Source organism: Oncorhynchus clarkii, unplaced genomic scaffold, assembly GCF_045791955.1.
Source record: "Oncorhynchus clarkii lewisi isolate Uvic-CL-2024 unplaced genomic scaffold, UVic_Ocla_1.0 unplaced_contig_13472_pilon_pilon, whole genome shotgun sequence".
Lineage (NCBI taxonomy): Eukaryota > Metazoa > Chordata > Actinopteri > Salmoniformes > Salmonidae > Oncorhynchus > Oncorhynchus clarkii.
In genome coordinates, this window is record NW_027260960.1 from 52,605 (window position 1) to 70,000 (window position 17,396).

Genomic DNA, 17,396 nt, shown 5'->3' on the forward strand with positions numbered 1-17,396 from the left:
CAACACCTCCGTAACAGATAGTAATAGTATTATCCACTCAACACCTCCGTAACAGATAGTAATAGTATTATCCACTCAACACCTCCGTAACAGATAGTAATAGTATTATCCACTCAACACCTCCGTAACAGATAGTAATAGTATTATCCACTCAACACCTTCATAACAGATAGTAATAGTATTATCCACTCAACACCTCCATAACAGATAGGATAGTATTATCCACTCAACACCTCCATAACAGATAGGATAGTATTATCCACTCAACACCTCCGTAACAGATAGTAATAGTATTATCCACTCAACACCTCCATAACAGATAGTAATAGTATTATCCACTCAACACCTTCATAACAGATAGTAATAGTATTATCCACTCAACACCTCCATAACAGATAGGATAGTATTATCCACTCAACACCTCCATAACAGATAGGATAGTATTATCCACTCAACACCTCCGTAACAGATAGTAATAGTATTATCCACTCAACACCTCCATAACAGATAGGATAGTATTATCCACTCAACACCTCCATAACAGATAGGATAGTATTATCCACTCAACACCTCCGTAACAGATAGTAATAGTATTATCCACTCAACACCTCCGTAACAGATAGTAATAGTATTATCCACTCAACACCTCCGTAACAGATAGGATAGTATTATCCACTCAACACCTCCGTAACAGATAGTAATAGTATTATCCACTCAACACTTAACTATTAAAAACTGTTTATCAATTAGATTGCTGCCACACAGACCAACGGCGTTAGTTTAACTCAACGTAAACACCCGGACATGTAGGCAACTAGGATAAGGAAGGATGAGCCATTCAGAAGCTGCCGTACCTTGTATCGCTGCCTCTGCGTCAGTCCTGCCGTTACCTTGGTTACCGTTGTCTACTTCCTGGGTCAGTGAGTCTGATTGGAGGGTAATGATGACGGAGAGGCAGGAGTTTAGTCATTAATTATCACACCTAATTACTAGTAAATGAGAAGTAAAAGGGTAATGCATTCATTTTCATAAAGGAACTTAAATGACAACGTAAAACTGCACCATGAAGTCAAAATTAAGAATAAATTGTCAAATGTAAAAACGTTTTTTATACCTTTTTTAACCTTTATTTAACTAGGCAAGTCAGTTAAGAACAAATTCTTATTTTCAATGACGGCCTAGGAACAGTGGGTTAACTGCCTGTTCAGGGGCAGAACGACAGATTTGTACCTTGTCAGCTCGGGGGTTTGAACTTGCAACCTTCCGGTTACTAGTCCAACACTCTAACCACTAGGCTACCCTGCCACCTCTACACTCTAACCACTAGGCTCCCCTGCCGCCTCTACACTCTAACCACTAGGCTACCCTGCCGCCTCCACACTCTAACCACTAGGCTACCCTGCCGCCTCTACACTCTAACCACTAGGCTACCCTGCCGCCTCTACACTCTAACCACTAGGCTACCCTGCCGCCTCCACACTCTAACCACTAGGCTACCCTGCCACCTCTACACTCTAACCACTAGGCTACCCTGCCACCTCTACACTCTAACCACTAGGCTCCCCTGCCGCCTCTACACTCTAACCACTAGGCTACCCTGCCGCCTCTACACTCTAACCACTAGGCTACCCTGCCGCCTCTACACTCTAACCACTAGGCTACCCTGCCGCCTCTACACTCTAACCACTAGGCTACCCTGCCGCCTCTACACTCTAACCACTAGGCTACCCTGCCGCCTCTACACTCTAACCACTAGGCTACCCTGCCACCTCTACACTCTAACCACTAGGCTACCCTGCCGCCTCTACACTCTAACCACTAGGCTACCCTGCCGCCTCTACACTCTAACCACTAGGCTACCCTGCCGCCTCTACACTCTAACCACTAGGCTACCCTGCCGCCTCTACACTCTAACCACTAGGCTACCCTGCCGCCTCTACACTCTAACCACTAGGCTCCCCTGCCGCCTCTACACTCTAACCACTAGGCTCCCCTGCCGCCTCTACACTCTAACCACTAGGCTCCCCTGCCGCCTCTACACTCTAACCACTAGGCTCCCCTGCCGCCTCTACACTCTAACCACTAGGCTCCCCTGCCGCCTCTACACTCTAACCACTAGGCTACCCTGCCGCCTCTACACTCTAACCACTAGGCTACCCTGCCTCCTCTACACTCTAACCACTAGGCTACCCTGCCGCCTCTACACTCTAACCACTAGGCTCCCCTGCCGCCTCTACACTCTAACCACTAGGCTACCCTGCCTCCTCTACACTCTAACCACTAGGCTACCCTGCCGCCTCTACACTCTAACCACTAGGCTCCCCTGCCGCCTCTACACTCTAACCACTAGGCTCCCCTGTAATGTAGCCTGGAGACTTACCACAGAGGGCTCTGTCTGACGCTACAGTCTGCTGCAGAGTCTGCTCAGCATGGTCTCTCAGTTTACACTCAAACTGCAGAGCCTCCTGAAGTTTCCTCTTACTCTTCTTCTCTTTCTTCAGACGCTTCTGGATCAGCACTGAAATACACACAACAGTTGAGAATTGTGAGGAATTGCAGTGCTTGTTTTCAGGGCTCACTAGAAACAGAGATGAGTAGTATGGTGTGCCGGTGGGTTGTGGGTAATGTAGTGTAGTGTGCAGTGTGTTGTGGGTAATGTAGTGTTAACCGACCTCTGTTTTTCTGCTCCATGGTGAGCTGTCTCTCCAGTGTCTCTCTTAGCGCCCTCTCTCTGAACAGTTCACTGTGGGTAATGTAGTGTAGTGTGCAGTGTGTTGTGGGTAATGTAGTGTAGTGTGCAGTGTGTTGTGGGTAATGTAGTGTTAACCGACCTCTGTTTTTCTGCTCCATGGTGAGCTGTCTCTCCAGTGTCTCTCTTAGCTCCCTCTCTCTGAACAGTTCACTGTGGGTAATGTAGTGTAGTGTAGTATGCAGTGTGTTGTGGGTAATGTAGTGTTAACCAACCTCTGTTTTTCTGCTCCATGGTGAGCTGTCTCTCCAGTGTCTCTCTTAGCTCCCTCTCTCTGAACAGTTCACTGTGGGTAATGTAGTGTAGTGTGCAGTGTGTTGTGGGTAATGTAGTGTAGTATGCAGTGTGTTGTGGGCAATGTAGTGTTAACCAACCTCTGTTTTTCTGCTCCATGGTGAGCTGTCTCTCCAGTGTCTCTCTTAGCTCCCTCTCTCTGAACAGTTCACTGTGGGTAATGTAGTGTAGTGTAGTATGCAGTGTGTTGTGGGTAATGTAGTGTTAACCAACCTCTGTTTTTCTGCTCCATGGTGAGCTGTCTCTCCAGTGTCTCTCTTAGCTCCCTCTCTCTGAACAGTTCACTGTGGGTAATGTAGTGTAGTGTGCAGTGTGTTGTGGGTAATGTAGTGTAGTATGCAGTGTGTTGTGGGCAATGTAGTGTTAACCAACCTCTGTTTTTCTGCTCCATGGTGAGCTGTCTCTCCAGTGTCTCTCTTAGCTCCCTCTCTCTGAACAGTTCACTGTGGGTAATGTAGTGTAGTGTAGTATGCAGTGTGTTGTGGGTAATGTAGTGTAGTGTGCAGTGTGTTGTGGGTAATGTAGTGTTAACCGACCTCTGTTTTTCTGCTCCATGGTGAGCTGTCTCTCCAGTGTCTCTCTTAGCTCCCTCTCTCTGAACAGTTCACTGTGGGTAATGTAGTGTAGTGTAGTATGCAGTGTGTTGTGGGTAATGTAGTGTAGTGTGCAGTGTGTTGTGGGTAATGTAGTGTTAACCGACCTCTTTTTTTCTGCTCCATGGTGAGCTGTCTCTCCAGTGTCTCTCTTAGCTCCCTCTCTCTGAACAGTTCACTGTGGGTAATGTAGTGTAGTGTGCAGTGTGTTGTGGGTAATGTAGTGTAGTATGCAGTGTGTTGTGGGTAATGTAGTGTTAACCAACCTCTGTTTTTCTGCTCCATGGTGAGCTGTCTCTCCAGTGTCTCTCTTAGCTCCCTCTCTCTGAACAGTTCACTGTGGGTAATGTAGTGCAGTGTGCAGTGTGTTGTGGGTAATGTAGTGTTAACCGACCTCTGTTTTTCTGCTCCATGGTGAGCTGTCTCTCCAGTGTCTCTCTTAGCTCCCTCTCTCTGAACAGTTCCATCTTCAGCTCTGACTTCTCCGTCTGCACCTGTTTGTCCTGAGCGCGCGTGTTGTCTATGGCAACCTTCAGCAAGCCCTGCTTGGAGGGCACAGAGTAAGACACACATCAAGAGGCTGTTACACTAAATCTATACATCACTGTACTGTGTAGTCTCTACATCTCTAATCTAAATCTATACATCACTGTAGTGTGTAGTCTCTACATCTCTAATCTATACATCACTGTAGTGTGTAGTCTCTACATCTCTAATCTAAATCTATACATCACTGTACTGTGTAGTCTCTACATCTCTAATCTAAATCTATACATCACTGTAGTGTGTAGTCTCTACATCTCTAATCTATACATCACTGTAGTGTGTAGTCTGATGTAGAGTGTAGTCTCTACATCTCTAATCTAAATCTATACATCACTGTAGTGTGTAGTCTGATGTAGTGTGTAGTCTCTACATCTCTAATCTATACATCAGTGTAGTGTGTAGTCTCTACATCTCTAATCTAAATCTATACATCACTGTAGTGTGTAGTCTGATGTAGTGTGTAGTCTCTACATCTCTAATCTAAATCTATACATCACTGTAGTGTGTAGTCTGATGTAGTGTGTAGTCTCTACATCTCTAATCTAAATCTATACATCACTGTAGTGTGTAGTCTGATGTAGTGTGTAGTCTCTACATCTCTAATCTAAATCTATACATCACTGTAGTGTGTAGTCTGATGTAGTGTGTAGTCTGATGTAGTGTGTAGTCTCTACATCTCTAATCCATACATCACTGTAGTGTGTAGTCTGATATAGTGTGTAGTCTCTACATTTATTATCTCCAGTCAAAATGTTTACTTTAATTTTTAAAAATTCAAAACAAATATGCTGGAGGTTTAAATAATGATTGGTGATCCCCAAGAGACACAGTTAGAGAGATGAGATGATCCCCAAGATACACAGTTAGAGAGATGAGATGATCCCCAAGAGACACAGATAGAGAGATGAGATGATCCCCAAGAGACACAGTTAGAGAGATGAGATGAGGTGATCCCCAAGAGACACAGTTAGAGAGATGAGATGATCCCCAAGAGACACAGTTAGAGAGATGAGATGATCCCCAAGAGACACAGTTAGAGAGATGAGATGATCCCCAAGAGACACAGATAGAGAGATGAGATGAGGTGATCCCCAAGAGACACAGATAGAGAGATGAGATGATCCCAGAGAGACACAGTTAGAGAGATGAGATGAGGTGATCCCCAAGAGACACAGTTAGAGAGATGAGATGAGGTGATCCCCAAGAGACACAGTTAGAGAGATGAGATGAGGTGATCCCCAAGAGACACAGTTAGAGAGATGAGATGAGGTGATCCCCAAGAGACACAGATAGAGAGATGAGATGATCCCCAAGAGACACAGTTAGAGAGATGAGATGATCCCCAAGAGACACAGTTAGAGAGATAAGATGAGGTGGAGCCCAGAGACACAGTTAGAGAGATGAGATGATCCCCAAGAGACACAGTTAGAGAGATGAGATGAGGTGATCCCCAAGAGACACAGTTAGAGAGATGAGATGAGGTGATCCCCAAGAGACACAGTTAGAGAGATGAGATGAGGTGATCCCCAAGAGACACAGTTAGAGAGATGAGATGAGGTGATCCCCAAGAGACACAGATAGAGAGATGAGATGAGGTGATCCCCAAGAGACACAGTTAGAGAGATGAGATGAGGTGATCCCCAAGAGACACAGTTAGAGAGATGAGATGAGGTGATCCCCAAGAGACACAGTTAGAGAGGTGAGATGAGGTGATCCCCAAGAGACACAGTTAGAGAGATGAGATGAGGTGATCCCCAAGAGACACAGTTAGAGAGATGAGGTGATCCCCAAGAGACACAGTTAGAGAGATGAGATGAGGTGATCCCCAAGAGACACAGTTAGAGAGATGAGATGATCCCCAAGAGACACAGATAGAGAGATGAGATGATCCCCCAGAGACACAGTTAGAGAGATGAGATGATTCCCAAGAGACACAGTTAGAGAGATGAGGTGATCCCCAAGAGACACAGTTAGAGAGATGAGATGATCCCCAAGAGACACAGTTAGAGAGATGAGATGATCCCCAAGAGACACAGTTAGAGAGATGAGATGATCCCCAAGAGACACAGTTAGAGAGATGAGATGAGGTGATCCCCAAGAGACACAGTTAGAGAGATGAGATGAGGTGATCCCCAAGAGACACAGATAGAGAGATGAGATGAGGTGATCCCCAAGAGACACAGTTAGAGAGATGAGATGATCCCCAAGAGACACAGATAGAGAGATGGGATGATCCCCCAGAGACACAGTTAGAGAGATGAGATGATCCCCAAGAGACACAGTTAGAGAGATGAGGTGATCCCCCAGAGACACAGTTAGAGAGATGAGATGAGGTGATCCCCAAGAGACACAGTTAGAGAGATGAGATGTTCCCCAAGAGACACAGTTAGAGAGATGAGATGATCCCCAAGAGACACAGTTAGAGAGATGAGATGATCCCCAAGAGACACAGTTAGAGAGATGAGATGAGGTGATCCCCAAGAGACACAGTTAGAGAGATGAGATGAGGTGATCCCCAAGAGACACAGATAGAGAGATGAGATGAGGTGATCCCCCAGAGACACAGTTAGAGAGATGAGATGATCCCCAAGAGACACAGTTAGAGAGATGAGATGAGGTGATCCCCAAGAGACACAGATAGAGAGATGAGATGAGGTGATCCCCAAGAGACACAGATAGAGAGATGAGGAGGAGCCCAGAGACACAGTTAGAGAGATGAGATGAGGTGATCCCCAAGAGACACAGATAGAGAGATGAGATGAGGTGGAGCCCAGAGACACAGTTAGAGAGATGAGATGAGATGAGGTGATCCCCAAGAGACACAGTTAGAGAGATGAGATGAGGTGATCCCCAAGAGACACAGTTAGAGAGATGAGATGAGGTGATCCCCAAGAAACACAGTTAGAGAGATGAGATGATCCCCAAGAGACACAGTTAGAGAGATGAGATGATCCCCCAGAGACACAGTTAGAGAGATGAGATGATCCCCCAGAGACACAGTTAGAGAGATGAGATGATCCCCAAGAGACACAGATAGAGAGATGAGATGATCACCCAGAGACACAGTTAGAGAGATGACATGATCCCCAAGAGACACAGTTAGAGAGATGAGATGATCCCCCAGAGACACAGTTAGAGAGATGAGATGATCCCCAAGAGACACAGTTAGAGAGATGAGATGAGGTGATCCCCAAGAGACACAGTTAGAGAGATGAGATGATCCCCAAGAGACACAGTTAGAGAGATGAGATGAGGTGATCCCCAAGAGACACAGATAGAGAGATGAGATGAGGTGGAGCCCAGAGACACAGTTAGAGAGATGAGATGAGATGAGGTGATCCCCAAGAGACACAGTTAGAGAGATGAGATGAGGTGATCCCCAAGAGACACAGATAGAGAGATGAGATGAGGTGATCCCCAAGAGACACAGTTAGAGAGATGAGATGAGGTGATCCCCAAGAGACACAGTTAGAGAGATGAGATGATCCCCAAGAGACACAGTTAGAGAGATGAGATGAGGTGATCCCCAAGAGACACAGTTAGAGAGATGAGATGAGGTGATCCCCAAGAGACACAGTTAGAGAGATGAAATGATCCCCAAGAGACACAGTTAGAGAGATGAGATGAGGTGATCCCCAAGAGACACAGTTAGAGAGATGAGATGAGGTGATCCCCAAGAGACACAGTTAGATAGATGAGGTGATCCCCAAGAGACACAGTTAGAGAGATGAGGTGATCCCCCAGAGACACAGTTAGAGAGATGAGATGATCCCCAAGAGACACAGTTAGAGAGATGAGATGATCCCCAAGAGACACAGTTAGAGAGATGAGATGATCCCCAAGAGACACAGTTAGAGAGATGAGATGATCCCCCAGAGACACAGTTAGAGAGATGAGATGATCCCCCAGAGACACAGTTAGAGAGATGAGATGATCCCCAAGAGACACAGATAGAGAGATGAGATGATCCCCCAGAGACACAGTTAGAGAGATGAGATGATCCCCAAGAGACACAGTTAGAGAGATGAGATGATCCCCCAGAGACACAGTTAGAGAGATGAGATGATCCCCAAGAGACACAGTTAGAGAGATGAGATGAGGTGATCCCCAAGAGACACAGTTAGAGAGATGAGATGAGGTGATCCCCAAGAGACACAGTTAGAGAGATGAGATGAGGTGATCCCCAAGAGACACAGTTAGAGAGATGAGGTGATCCCCAAGAGACACAGTTATAGAGATGAGGTGATCCCCCAGAGACACAGTTAGAGAGATGAGATGATCCCCAAGAGACACAGTTAGAGAGATGAGATGATCCCCAAGAGACACAGTTAGAGAGATGAGATGATCCCCAAGAGACACAGTTAGAGAGATGAGATGATCCCCCAGAGACACAGTTAGAGAGATGAGATGATCCCCCAGAGACACAGTTAGAGAGATGAGATGATCCCCAAGAGACACAGATAGAGAGATGAGATGATCCCCCAGAGACACAGTTAGAGAGATGAGATGATCCCCAAGAGACACAGTTAGAGAGATGAGATGATCCCCCAGAGACACAGTTAGAGAGATGAGATGATCCCCAAGAGACACAGTTAGAGAGATGAGATGAGGTGATCCCCAAGAGACACAGTTAGAGAGATGAGATGATCCCCAAGAGACACAGTTAGAGAGATGAGATGATCCCCAAGAGACACAGTTAGAGAGATGAGATGATCCCCAAGAGACACAGTTAGAGAGATGAGATGATCCCCAAGAGACACAGATAGAGAGATGAGATGAGGTGATCCCCAAGAGACACAGATAGAGAGATGAGGAGGAGCCCAGAGACACAGTTAGAGAGATGAGATGAGGTGATCCCCAAGAGACACAGATAGAGAGATGAGATGAGGTGGAGCCCAGAGACACAGTTAGAGAGATGAGATGAGGTGATCCCCAAGAGACACAGTTAGAGAGATGAGATGAGGTGATCCCCAAGAGACACAGATAGAGAGATGAGATGAGATGATCCCCAAGAGACACAGTTAGAGAGATGAGATGAGGTGATCCCCAAGAGACACAGTTAGAGAGATGAGATGATCCCCAAGAGACACAGTTAGAGAGATGAGATGAGGTGATCCCCAAGAGACACAGTTAGAGAGATGAGATGAGGTGATTCCCAAGAGACACAGTTAGAGAGATGAGATGATCCCCAAGAGACACAGTTAGAGAGATGAGGTGATCCCCAAGAGACACAGTTAGAGAGATGAGATGAGGTGATCCCCAAGAGACATAGTTAGAGAGATGAGGTGATCCCCAAGAGACACAGTTAGAGAGATGAGGTGATCCCCCAGAGACACAGTTAGAGAGATGAGATGATCCCCAAGAGACACAGTTAGAGAGATGAGATGATCCCCAAGAGACACAGTTAGAGAGATGAGATGATCCCCAAGAGACACAGTTAGAGAGATGAGATGAGGTGATTCCCAAGAGACACAGTTAGAGAGATGAGATGATCCCCAAGAGACACAGTTAGAGAGATGAGGTGATCCCCAAGAGACACAGTTAGAGAGATGAGATGAGGTGATCCCCAAGAGACATAGTTAGAGAGATGAGGTGATCCCCAAGAGACACAGTTAGAGAGATGAGGTGATCCCCCAGAGACACAGTTAGAGAGATGAGATGATCCCCAAGAGACACAGTTAGAGAGATGAGATGATCCCCAAGAGACACAGTTAGAGAGATGAGATGATCCCCAAGAGACACAGTTAGAGAGATGAGATGATCCCCAAGAGACACAGTTAGAGAGATGAGATGATCCCCCAGAGACACAGTTAGAGAGATGAGATGATCCCCAAGAGACACAGATAGAGAGATGAGATGATCCCCCAGAGACACAGTTAGAGAGATGAGATGATCCCCAAGAGACACAGTTAGAGAGATGAGATGATCCCCCAGAGACACCCCCAAGAGACACAGTTAGAGAGATGAGATGATCCCCAAGAGACACAGTTAGAGCGATGAGATGAGGTGATCCCCAAGAGACACAGTTAGAGAGATGAGATGATCCCCAAGAGACACAGTTAGAGAGATGAGATGATCCCCAAGAGACACAGTTAGAGAGATGAGATGAGATGATCCCCAAGAGACACAGTTAGAGAGATGAGATGATCCCCAAGAGACACAGATAGAGAGATGAGATGAGGTGATCCCCCAGAGACACAGTTAGAGAGATGAGATGATCCCCAAGAGACACAGTTAGAGAGATGAGATGATCCCCAAGAGACACAGTTAGAGAGATGAGATGATCCCCAAGAGACACAGTTAGAGAGATGAGATGAGGTGATCCCCAAGAGACACAGATAGAGAGATGAGGAGGAGCCCAGAGACACAGTTAGAGAGATGAGATGAGGTGATCCCCAAGAGACACAGATAGAGAGATGAGATGAGGTGGAGCCCAGAGACACAGTTATAGAGATGAGATGAGATGAGGTGATCCCCAAGAGACACAGTTAGAGAGATGAGATGAGGTGATCCCCAAGAGACACAGATAGAGAGATGAGATGAGGTGATCCCCAAGAGACACAGTTAGAGAGATGAGATGAGGTGATCCCCAAGAGACACAGTTAGAGAGATGAGATGATCCCCAAGAGACACAGTTAAAGAGATGAGATGAGGTGATCCCCAAGAGACACAGATAGAGAGATGAGATGAGGAAATCCCCAAGAGACACAGTTAGAGAGATAAGATGAGGTGGAGCCCAGAGACACAGTTAGAGAGATGAGATGATCCCCAAGAGACACAGATAGAGAGATGAGATGAGGTGATCCCCAAGAGACACAGTTAGAGAGATGAGATGAGGTGATCCCCAAGAGAGACAGTTAGAGAGATGAGATGAGGTGATCCCCAAGAGACACAGATAGAGAGATGAGATGATCCCCAAGAGACACAGTTAGAGAGATGAGATGAGGTGATCCCCAAGAGACACAGTTAGAGAGATGAGATTAGGTGATCCCCAAGAGACACAGTTAGAGAGATGAGATGAGGTGATCCCCAAGAGAGACAGTTAGAGAGATGAGATGAGGTGATCCCCAAGAGACACAGATAGAGAGATGAGATGATCCCCAAGAGACACAGTTAGAGAGATGAGATGAGGTGATCCCCAAGAGACACAGTTAGAGAGATGAGATTAGGTGATCCCCAAGAGACACAGTTAGAGAGATGAGATGAGGTGATCCCCAAGAGACACAGTTAGAGAGATGAGATGAGGTGGAGCCCAGAGACACAGTTAGAGAGATGAGATGAGGTGGAGCCCAGAGACTGTTCGAGAGATGAGATGAGGTGGAGTCCAGAGACGCAGATAGAGAGATGAGATGATCCCCAAGAGACACAGTTAGAGAGGTGAGATGAGGTGGAGCCCAGAGACACAGATAGAGAGATGAGATGAGGTGGAGCCCAGAGACACAGATAGAGAGATGAGGTGGAGCCCAGAGACACAGATAGAGAGATGAGGTGGAGCCCAGAGACGCAGATAGAGAGATGAGATGAGGTGGAGCCCAGAGACACAGATAGAGAGATGAGGAGGAGCCCAGAGACATAGATGAGAAGAAGTGGAGCCCAGAGACACAGATAGAGAGATGAGGTGGAGCCCAGAGACACAGATAGAGAGATGAGGAGGAGCCCAGAGACACAGACAGAGAGATGAGGTGAGGAGGAGTTACTCATCCAGATGTGTGATAACAAACTGTGAGTAGAGAAAGAAGATACAGCCTCCAATATCAAAACATGGTTCAGGAAAACATGGTCACCATTACACCTTCTGGGACGATTCAGTAGAGAACAGAGAGTAGAGCCCCACCTGGATGTTAGTGAGCAGAGTCTCTATTGACGACAGCCCCTCAGGGAAGATAAAGGGCCCGGGGAACCCTGCAGGAAGCTTCTGCCCCGAGAACGACAGCCTCTCATAGCCGTCTCCGATTGGTTCTCTGACTGGCTCTCTGAATGGCTCTCTGATTGGTTCTCTGACTGTCTGGGTGCTCAGGGAACCACAGTCATCTTGCGGACAGACAAAAGAAGATAGCAGAGAAGTCATCAGAATGCATTTACCGTTGTGTTGGGCTCTTCTGGGGAAAGACAAAGAGAGAGAGTGTGATGGTGATATTCATTATTCAGAACATGCAAAGTAGAGAAAGATTGTGATTGGCTGTGTCCACGACTAAACTACAACTGACAAACACAAGAAACCACACCCACCTCTGAACACCCAACCTTTTCAGTGTGGCACCACTGAAGACACACAGATGGAAACACACACTGTCCCCTGAGTATACTGTAATACTGTGTTCGCAGATGTCTGTTCTCCTGCACTACTGACATTGATAACTATGTCATGGCCCAGTTTAAATCACTCTCTTTGTCTTGCTCCTCACTCTCACAGCCTGCTATCTCTGCCAGGTGGCATAAAGGCAACAGCTGCTCGGTTTCTTTAATTAGTTTCAGTGTCTCTATGGCAGATTGAGTTGTGTTGTTTTACCTCCTCTACAGATCAGATTGAGTTGTGTTGTTTCACCTCCTCTACAGATCAGATTGAGTTGTGTTGTTTTACCTCTACAGATCAGATTGAGTTGTGTTGTTTCACCTCCTCTACAGATCAGATTGAGTTGTGTTGTTTCACCTCTACAGATCAGATTGAGTTGTGTTGTTTAACCTCTACAGATCAGATTGAGTTGTGTTGTTTTACCTCTACAGATCAGATTGAGTTGTGTTGTTTTACCTCTACAGATCAGATTGAGTTGTGTTGTTTTACCTCTACAGATCAGATTGAGTTGTGTTGTTTCACCTCTTCTACAGATCAGATTGAGTTGTGTTGTTTCACCTCTACAGATCAGATTGAGTTGTGTTGTTTTACCTCTACAGATCAGATTGAGTTGTGTTGTTTCACCTCCTCTACAGATCAGATTGAGTTGTGTTGTTTAACCTCCTCTACAGATCAGATTGAGTTGTGTTGTTTTACCTCTACAGATCAGATTGAGTTGTGTTGTTTCACCTCCTCTACAGATCAGATTGAGTTGTGTTGTTTTACCTCTACAGATCAGATTGAGTTGTGTTGTTTAACCTCCTCTACAGATCAGATTGAGTTGTGTTGTTTCACCTCCTCTACAGATCAGATTGAGTTGTGTTGTTTAACCTCTACAGATCAGATTGAGTTGTGTTGTTTTACCTCCTCTACAGATCAGATTGAGTTGTGTTGTTTTACCTCTACAGATCAGATTGAGTTGTGTTGTTTAACCTCCTCTACAGATCAGATTGAGTTGTGTTGTTTCACCTCCTCTACAGATCAGATTGAGTTGTGTTGTTTTACCTCTACAGATCAGATTGAGTTGTGTTGTTTCACCTCCTCTACAGATCAGATTGAGTTGTGTTGTTTAACCTCCTCTACAGATCAGATTGAGTTGTGTTGTTTATAACCTCTACAGATCAGATTGAGTTGTGTTGTTTCACCTCCTCTACAGATCAGATTGAGTTGTGTTGTTTAACCTCCTCTACAGATCAGATTGAGTTGTGTTGTTTCACCTCCTCTACAGATCAGATTGAGTTGTGTTGTTTAACCTCCTCTACAGATCAGATTGAGTTGTGTTGTTTAACCTCCTCTACAGATCAGATTGAGTTGTGTTGTTTAACCTCCTCTACAGATCAGATTGAGTTGTGTTGTTTAACCTCCTCTAGAGATCAGATTGAGTTGTGTTGTTTTACCTCTACAGATCAGATTGAGTTGTGTTGTTTTACCTCTACAGATCAGATTGAGTTGTGTTGTTTTACCTCTACAGATCAGATTGAGTTGTGTTGTTTTACCTCTACAGATCAGATTGAGTTGTGTTGTTTCACCTCTACAGATCAGATTGAGTTGTGTTGTTTTACCTCTACAGATCAGATTGAGTTGTGTTGTTTAACCTCCTCTACAGATCAGATTGAGTTGTGTTGTTTAACCTCCTCTACAGATCAGATTGAGTTGTGTTGTTTAACCTCCTCTACAGATCAGATTGAGTTGTGTTGTTTCACCTCCTCTACAGATCAGATTGAGTTGTGTTGTTTTACCTCCTCTACAGATCAGATTGAGTAAATACATCACATGTTAACCAGTGAGACCCAGGCAGCACAGTAACAGCTCTGTGAGTCTTATTTCATGTTAAGCAGTGAGACCCAGGCAGCACAACAACAGCTCTGTGAGTCTTATTTCATGTTAAGCAGTGAGACCCAGGCAGCACAGTAACAGCTCTGTGAGTCTTATTTCATGTTAAGCAGTGAGACCCAGGCAGCACAGTAACAGCTCTGTGAGTCTTATTTCATGTTAAGCAGTGAGACCCAGGCAGCACAGTAACAGCTCTGTGAGTCTTATTTCATGTTAAGCAGTGAGACCCAGGCAGCACAGTAACAGCTCTGTGAGTCTTATTTCATGTTAAGCAGTGAGACCCAGGCAGAACAGTAACAGCTCTGTGAGTCTTATTTCATGTTAAGCAGTGAGACCCAGGCAGCACAACAACGGCTCTGTGAGTCTTATTTCATGTTAAGCAGTGAGACCCAGGCAGCACAAAACAGATCTGTGAGTCTTATTTAATGTTAAGCAGTGAGACCCAGGCAGCACAACAACAGCTCTGTGAGTCTTATTTCATGTTAAGCAGTGAGACCCAGGCAGCACAACAACAGCTCTGTGAGTCTTATTTCATGTTAAGCAGTGAGACCCAGGCAGCACAGTAACAGCTCTGTGAGTCTTATTTCATGTTAAGCAGTGAGACCCAGGCAGCACAACAACAGCTCTGTGAGTCTTATTTCATGTTAAGCAGTGAGACCCAGGCAGAACAACAACAGCTCTGTGAGTCTTATTTCATGTTAAGCAGTGAGACCCAGGCAGAACAACAACAGCTCTGTGAGTCTTATTTCATGTCTTATTTCATGTTAAGCAGTGAGACCCAGGCAGAACAGTAACAGCTCTGTGAGTCTTATTTCATCTCCATGTTAAGCAGTGAGACCCAGGCAGAACAGTAACAGCTCTGTGAGTCTTATTTCATCTCCATGGTAAGCAGTGAGACCCAGGCAGAACAGTAACAGCTCTGTGAGTCTTATTTCATCTCCATGTTAAGCAGTGAGACCCAGGCAGAACAGTAACAGCTCTGTGAGTCTTATTTCATCTCCATGTTAAGCAGTGAGACCCAGGCAGAACAGTAACAGCTCTGTGAGTCTTATTTCATCTCCATGTTAAGCAGTGAGACCCAGGCAGAACAGTAACAGCTCTGTGAGTCTTATTTCATCTCCATGTTAAGCAGTGAGACCCAGGCAGAACAGTAACAGCTCTGTGAGTCTTATTTCATCTCCATGTTAAGCAGTGAGACCCAGGCAGAACAGTAACAGCTCTGTGAGTCTTATTTCATGTTAAGCAGTGAGACCCAGGCAGAACAGTAACAGCTCTGTGAGTCTTATTTCATCTCCATGTTAAGCAGTGAGACCCAGGCAGAACAGTAACAGCTCTGTGAGTCTTATTTCATCTCCATGTTAAGCAGTGAGACCCAGGCAGAACAGTAACAGCTCTGTGAGTCTTATTTCATCTCCATGTTAAGCAGTGAGACCCAGGCAGAACAGTAACAGCTCTGTGAGTCTTATTTCATCTCCATGTTAAGCAGTGAGACCCAGGCAGAACAGTAACAGCTCTGTGAGTCTTATTTCATCTCCATGTTAAGCAGTGAGACCCAGGCAGAACAGTAACAGCTCTGTGAGTCTTATTTCATCTCCATGGTAACTCACTGTTTGAGAGAGGGTGGCCTTTTTCTTTTGTTGCTATGATGACTTTTTCTACGACTCACAATGAAGAACAAATTAATATGGCTTTTTAGACGAAGGTGCGTTCCACTTCATTCCAAAGCAGCTAATTGCTAATGTTTAAACTTTAGAAGTTTGGGAGGGGGAAAAAAAGTAATTTTGTGTGGAGAGGAGAGACACGGTTCTGTAGTAGAATGTTAATGAGACCAATAAAACACTAACAGCTGATCCCAACCTGGACAACCTGGTTCTAGAAACTACACAAGTAGACGTGTTAATGGTGGTGATGGAGCTTGAAGACTAGTTTACAAGCCAGGCTGTGGTGGGTACTCTGCCCTACAATACTCTGAATTACATTTACATTACATTATAATCCTAAAAACTATTTTTTTAAAGAAAAACGATAGGGCTTATGAGCAGTGGAGTTCACTGTGCTCTATCTACAGACTGTCTCAGCTTCACCTGAGTCTGATGGGGTTGAATTAGATTTACCTCACAGGCACGCACGCACGCACGCACGCACGCACACACACACACACACTTTACTCCACTTAGCTGACCAAAGCATCTTCAGCCCCCCCCCCCCCCAGCCTCCAATCTTGGCAAACAGGCTAGTGCCACATTGAAGGGTAAAAAGCATGTCCCCATTCTCTCTCTGTCTCTCCCTCTCTCTCTCTCTCCTTCTCTCTCTCTCTCTCCCTCCCTCCCTCCCTCCCTCCCTCTCTCTCTCCTTCTCTCCCTCTCTCTCTCCCTCCCTCTCTCTCCCTCCCTCTCTCTCTCTCCCTCCCTCTCTCTCTCTCCCTCCCGCTCTCTCTCTCCTTCTCTCTTTCTCTCTCCCTCCCTCTCTCTCTCCTTCTCTCCCTCTCTCCCTCCCTCTCTCTCCTTCTCTCCCCCTCTCCCTCCCTCCCTCCCTCCCTCCCTCCTCCCTCTCTCTTTTCATTTCCTCTCCCGTTCCTAAAAGCCTCCCTCTATATCAGTACTAGATGTAATTAGCAGTCTGTCAGTGTCAGGTGTTGCTCAGCGCTCGTCAAACGCAGGGCGTCCAACTCTACTTCTCCTCCTGTGGCCCCTTAGCCCCCCCCCCCCCCCCGCCTCCCCCTGCTCTGTACTGCAGCGTCATCGGGATGCAGTATGGATCCCCCTCCTCTCTCCACCCTCCCTCTCCTCCCCTCCTTTGATGTGACTGATCCTCTTTGAGTTACTGTTTTATCCATCCCTACCTCCTCTCCCTCCTCTCCTCTCCTCTCCATCCTTCCCTCCACCCTCTTCTCCCAACCCCTCGACCCCCCTCCTGTCCCCCTCCCCCTCCTCTCTCTCTTCTTCTCCTCTTCCACTCTCCTCTCCCTTTCTCCTCTCCCTCTCTCCTCTCCTCTCCCCCATCCTCTCATTTGCAGATCTCCCCAACCAAGGTCATTGTTTTCCATTTT

The 17,396-nt window shown here is 46.0% G+C and overlaps 1 protein-coding gene across 1 annotated transcript in view; it reads right to left on the reverse strand.

The window, feature by feature from the left end:
• Positions 1-17,396, reverse strand: part of LOC139402684 (dachshund homolog 1-like) — a 106,109-nt gene that overhangs the window by 10,646 nt on the left and 78,067 nt on the right. The window contains exons 7-10 of the mRNA XM_071146584.1: positions 12,017-12,213; positions 4,031-4,178; positions 2,381-2,518; positions 855-926 (exon numbers count right to left, since the gene is read on the reverse strand). Coding sequence (XP_071002685.1) covers positions 855-926; positions 2,381-2,518; positions 4,031-4,178; positions 12,017-12,213 — 555 coding nt within the window. The remainder of the gene's footprint in view (positions 1-854; positions 927-2,380; positions 2,519-4,030; positions 4,179-12,016; positions 12,214-17,396) is intronic.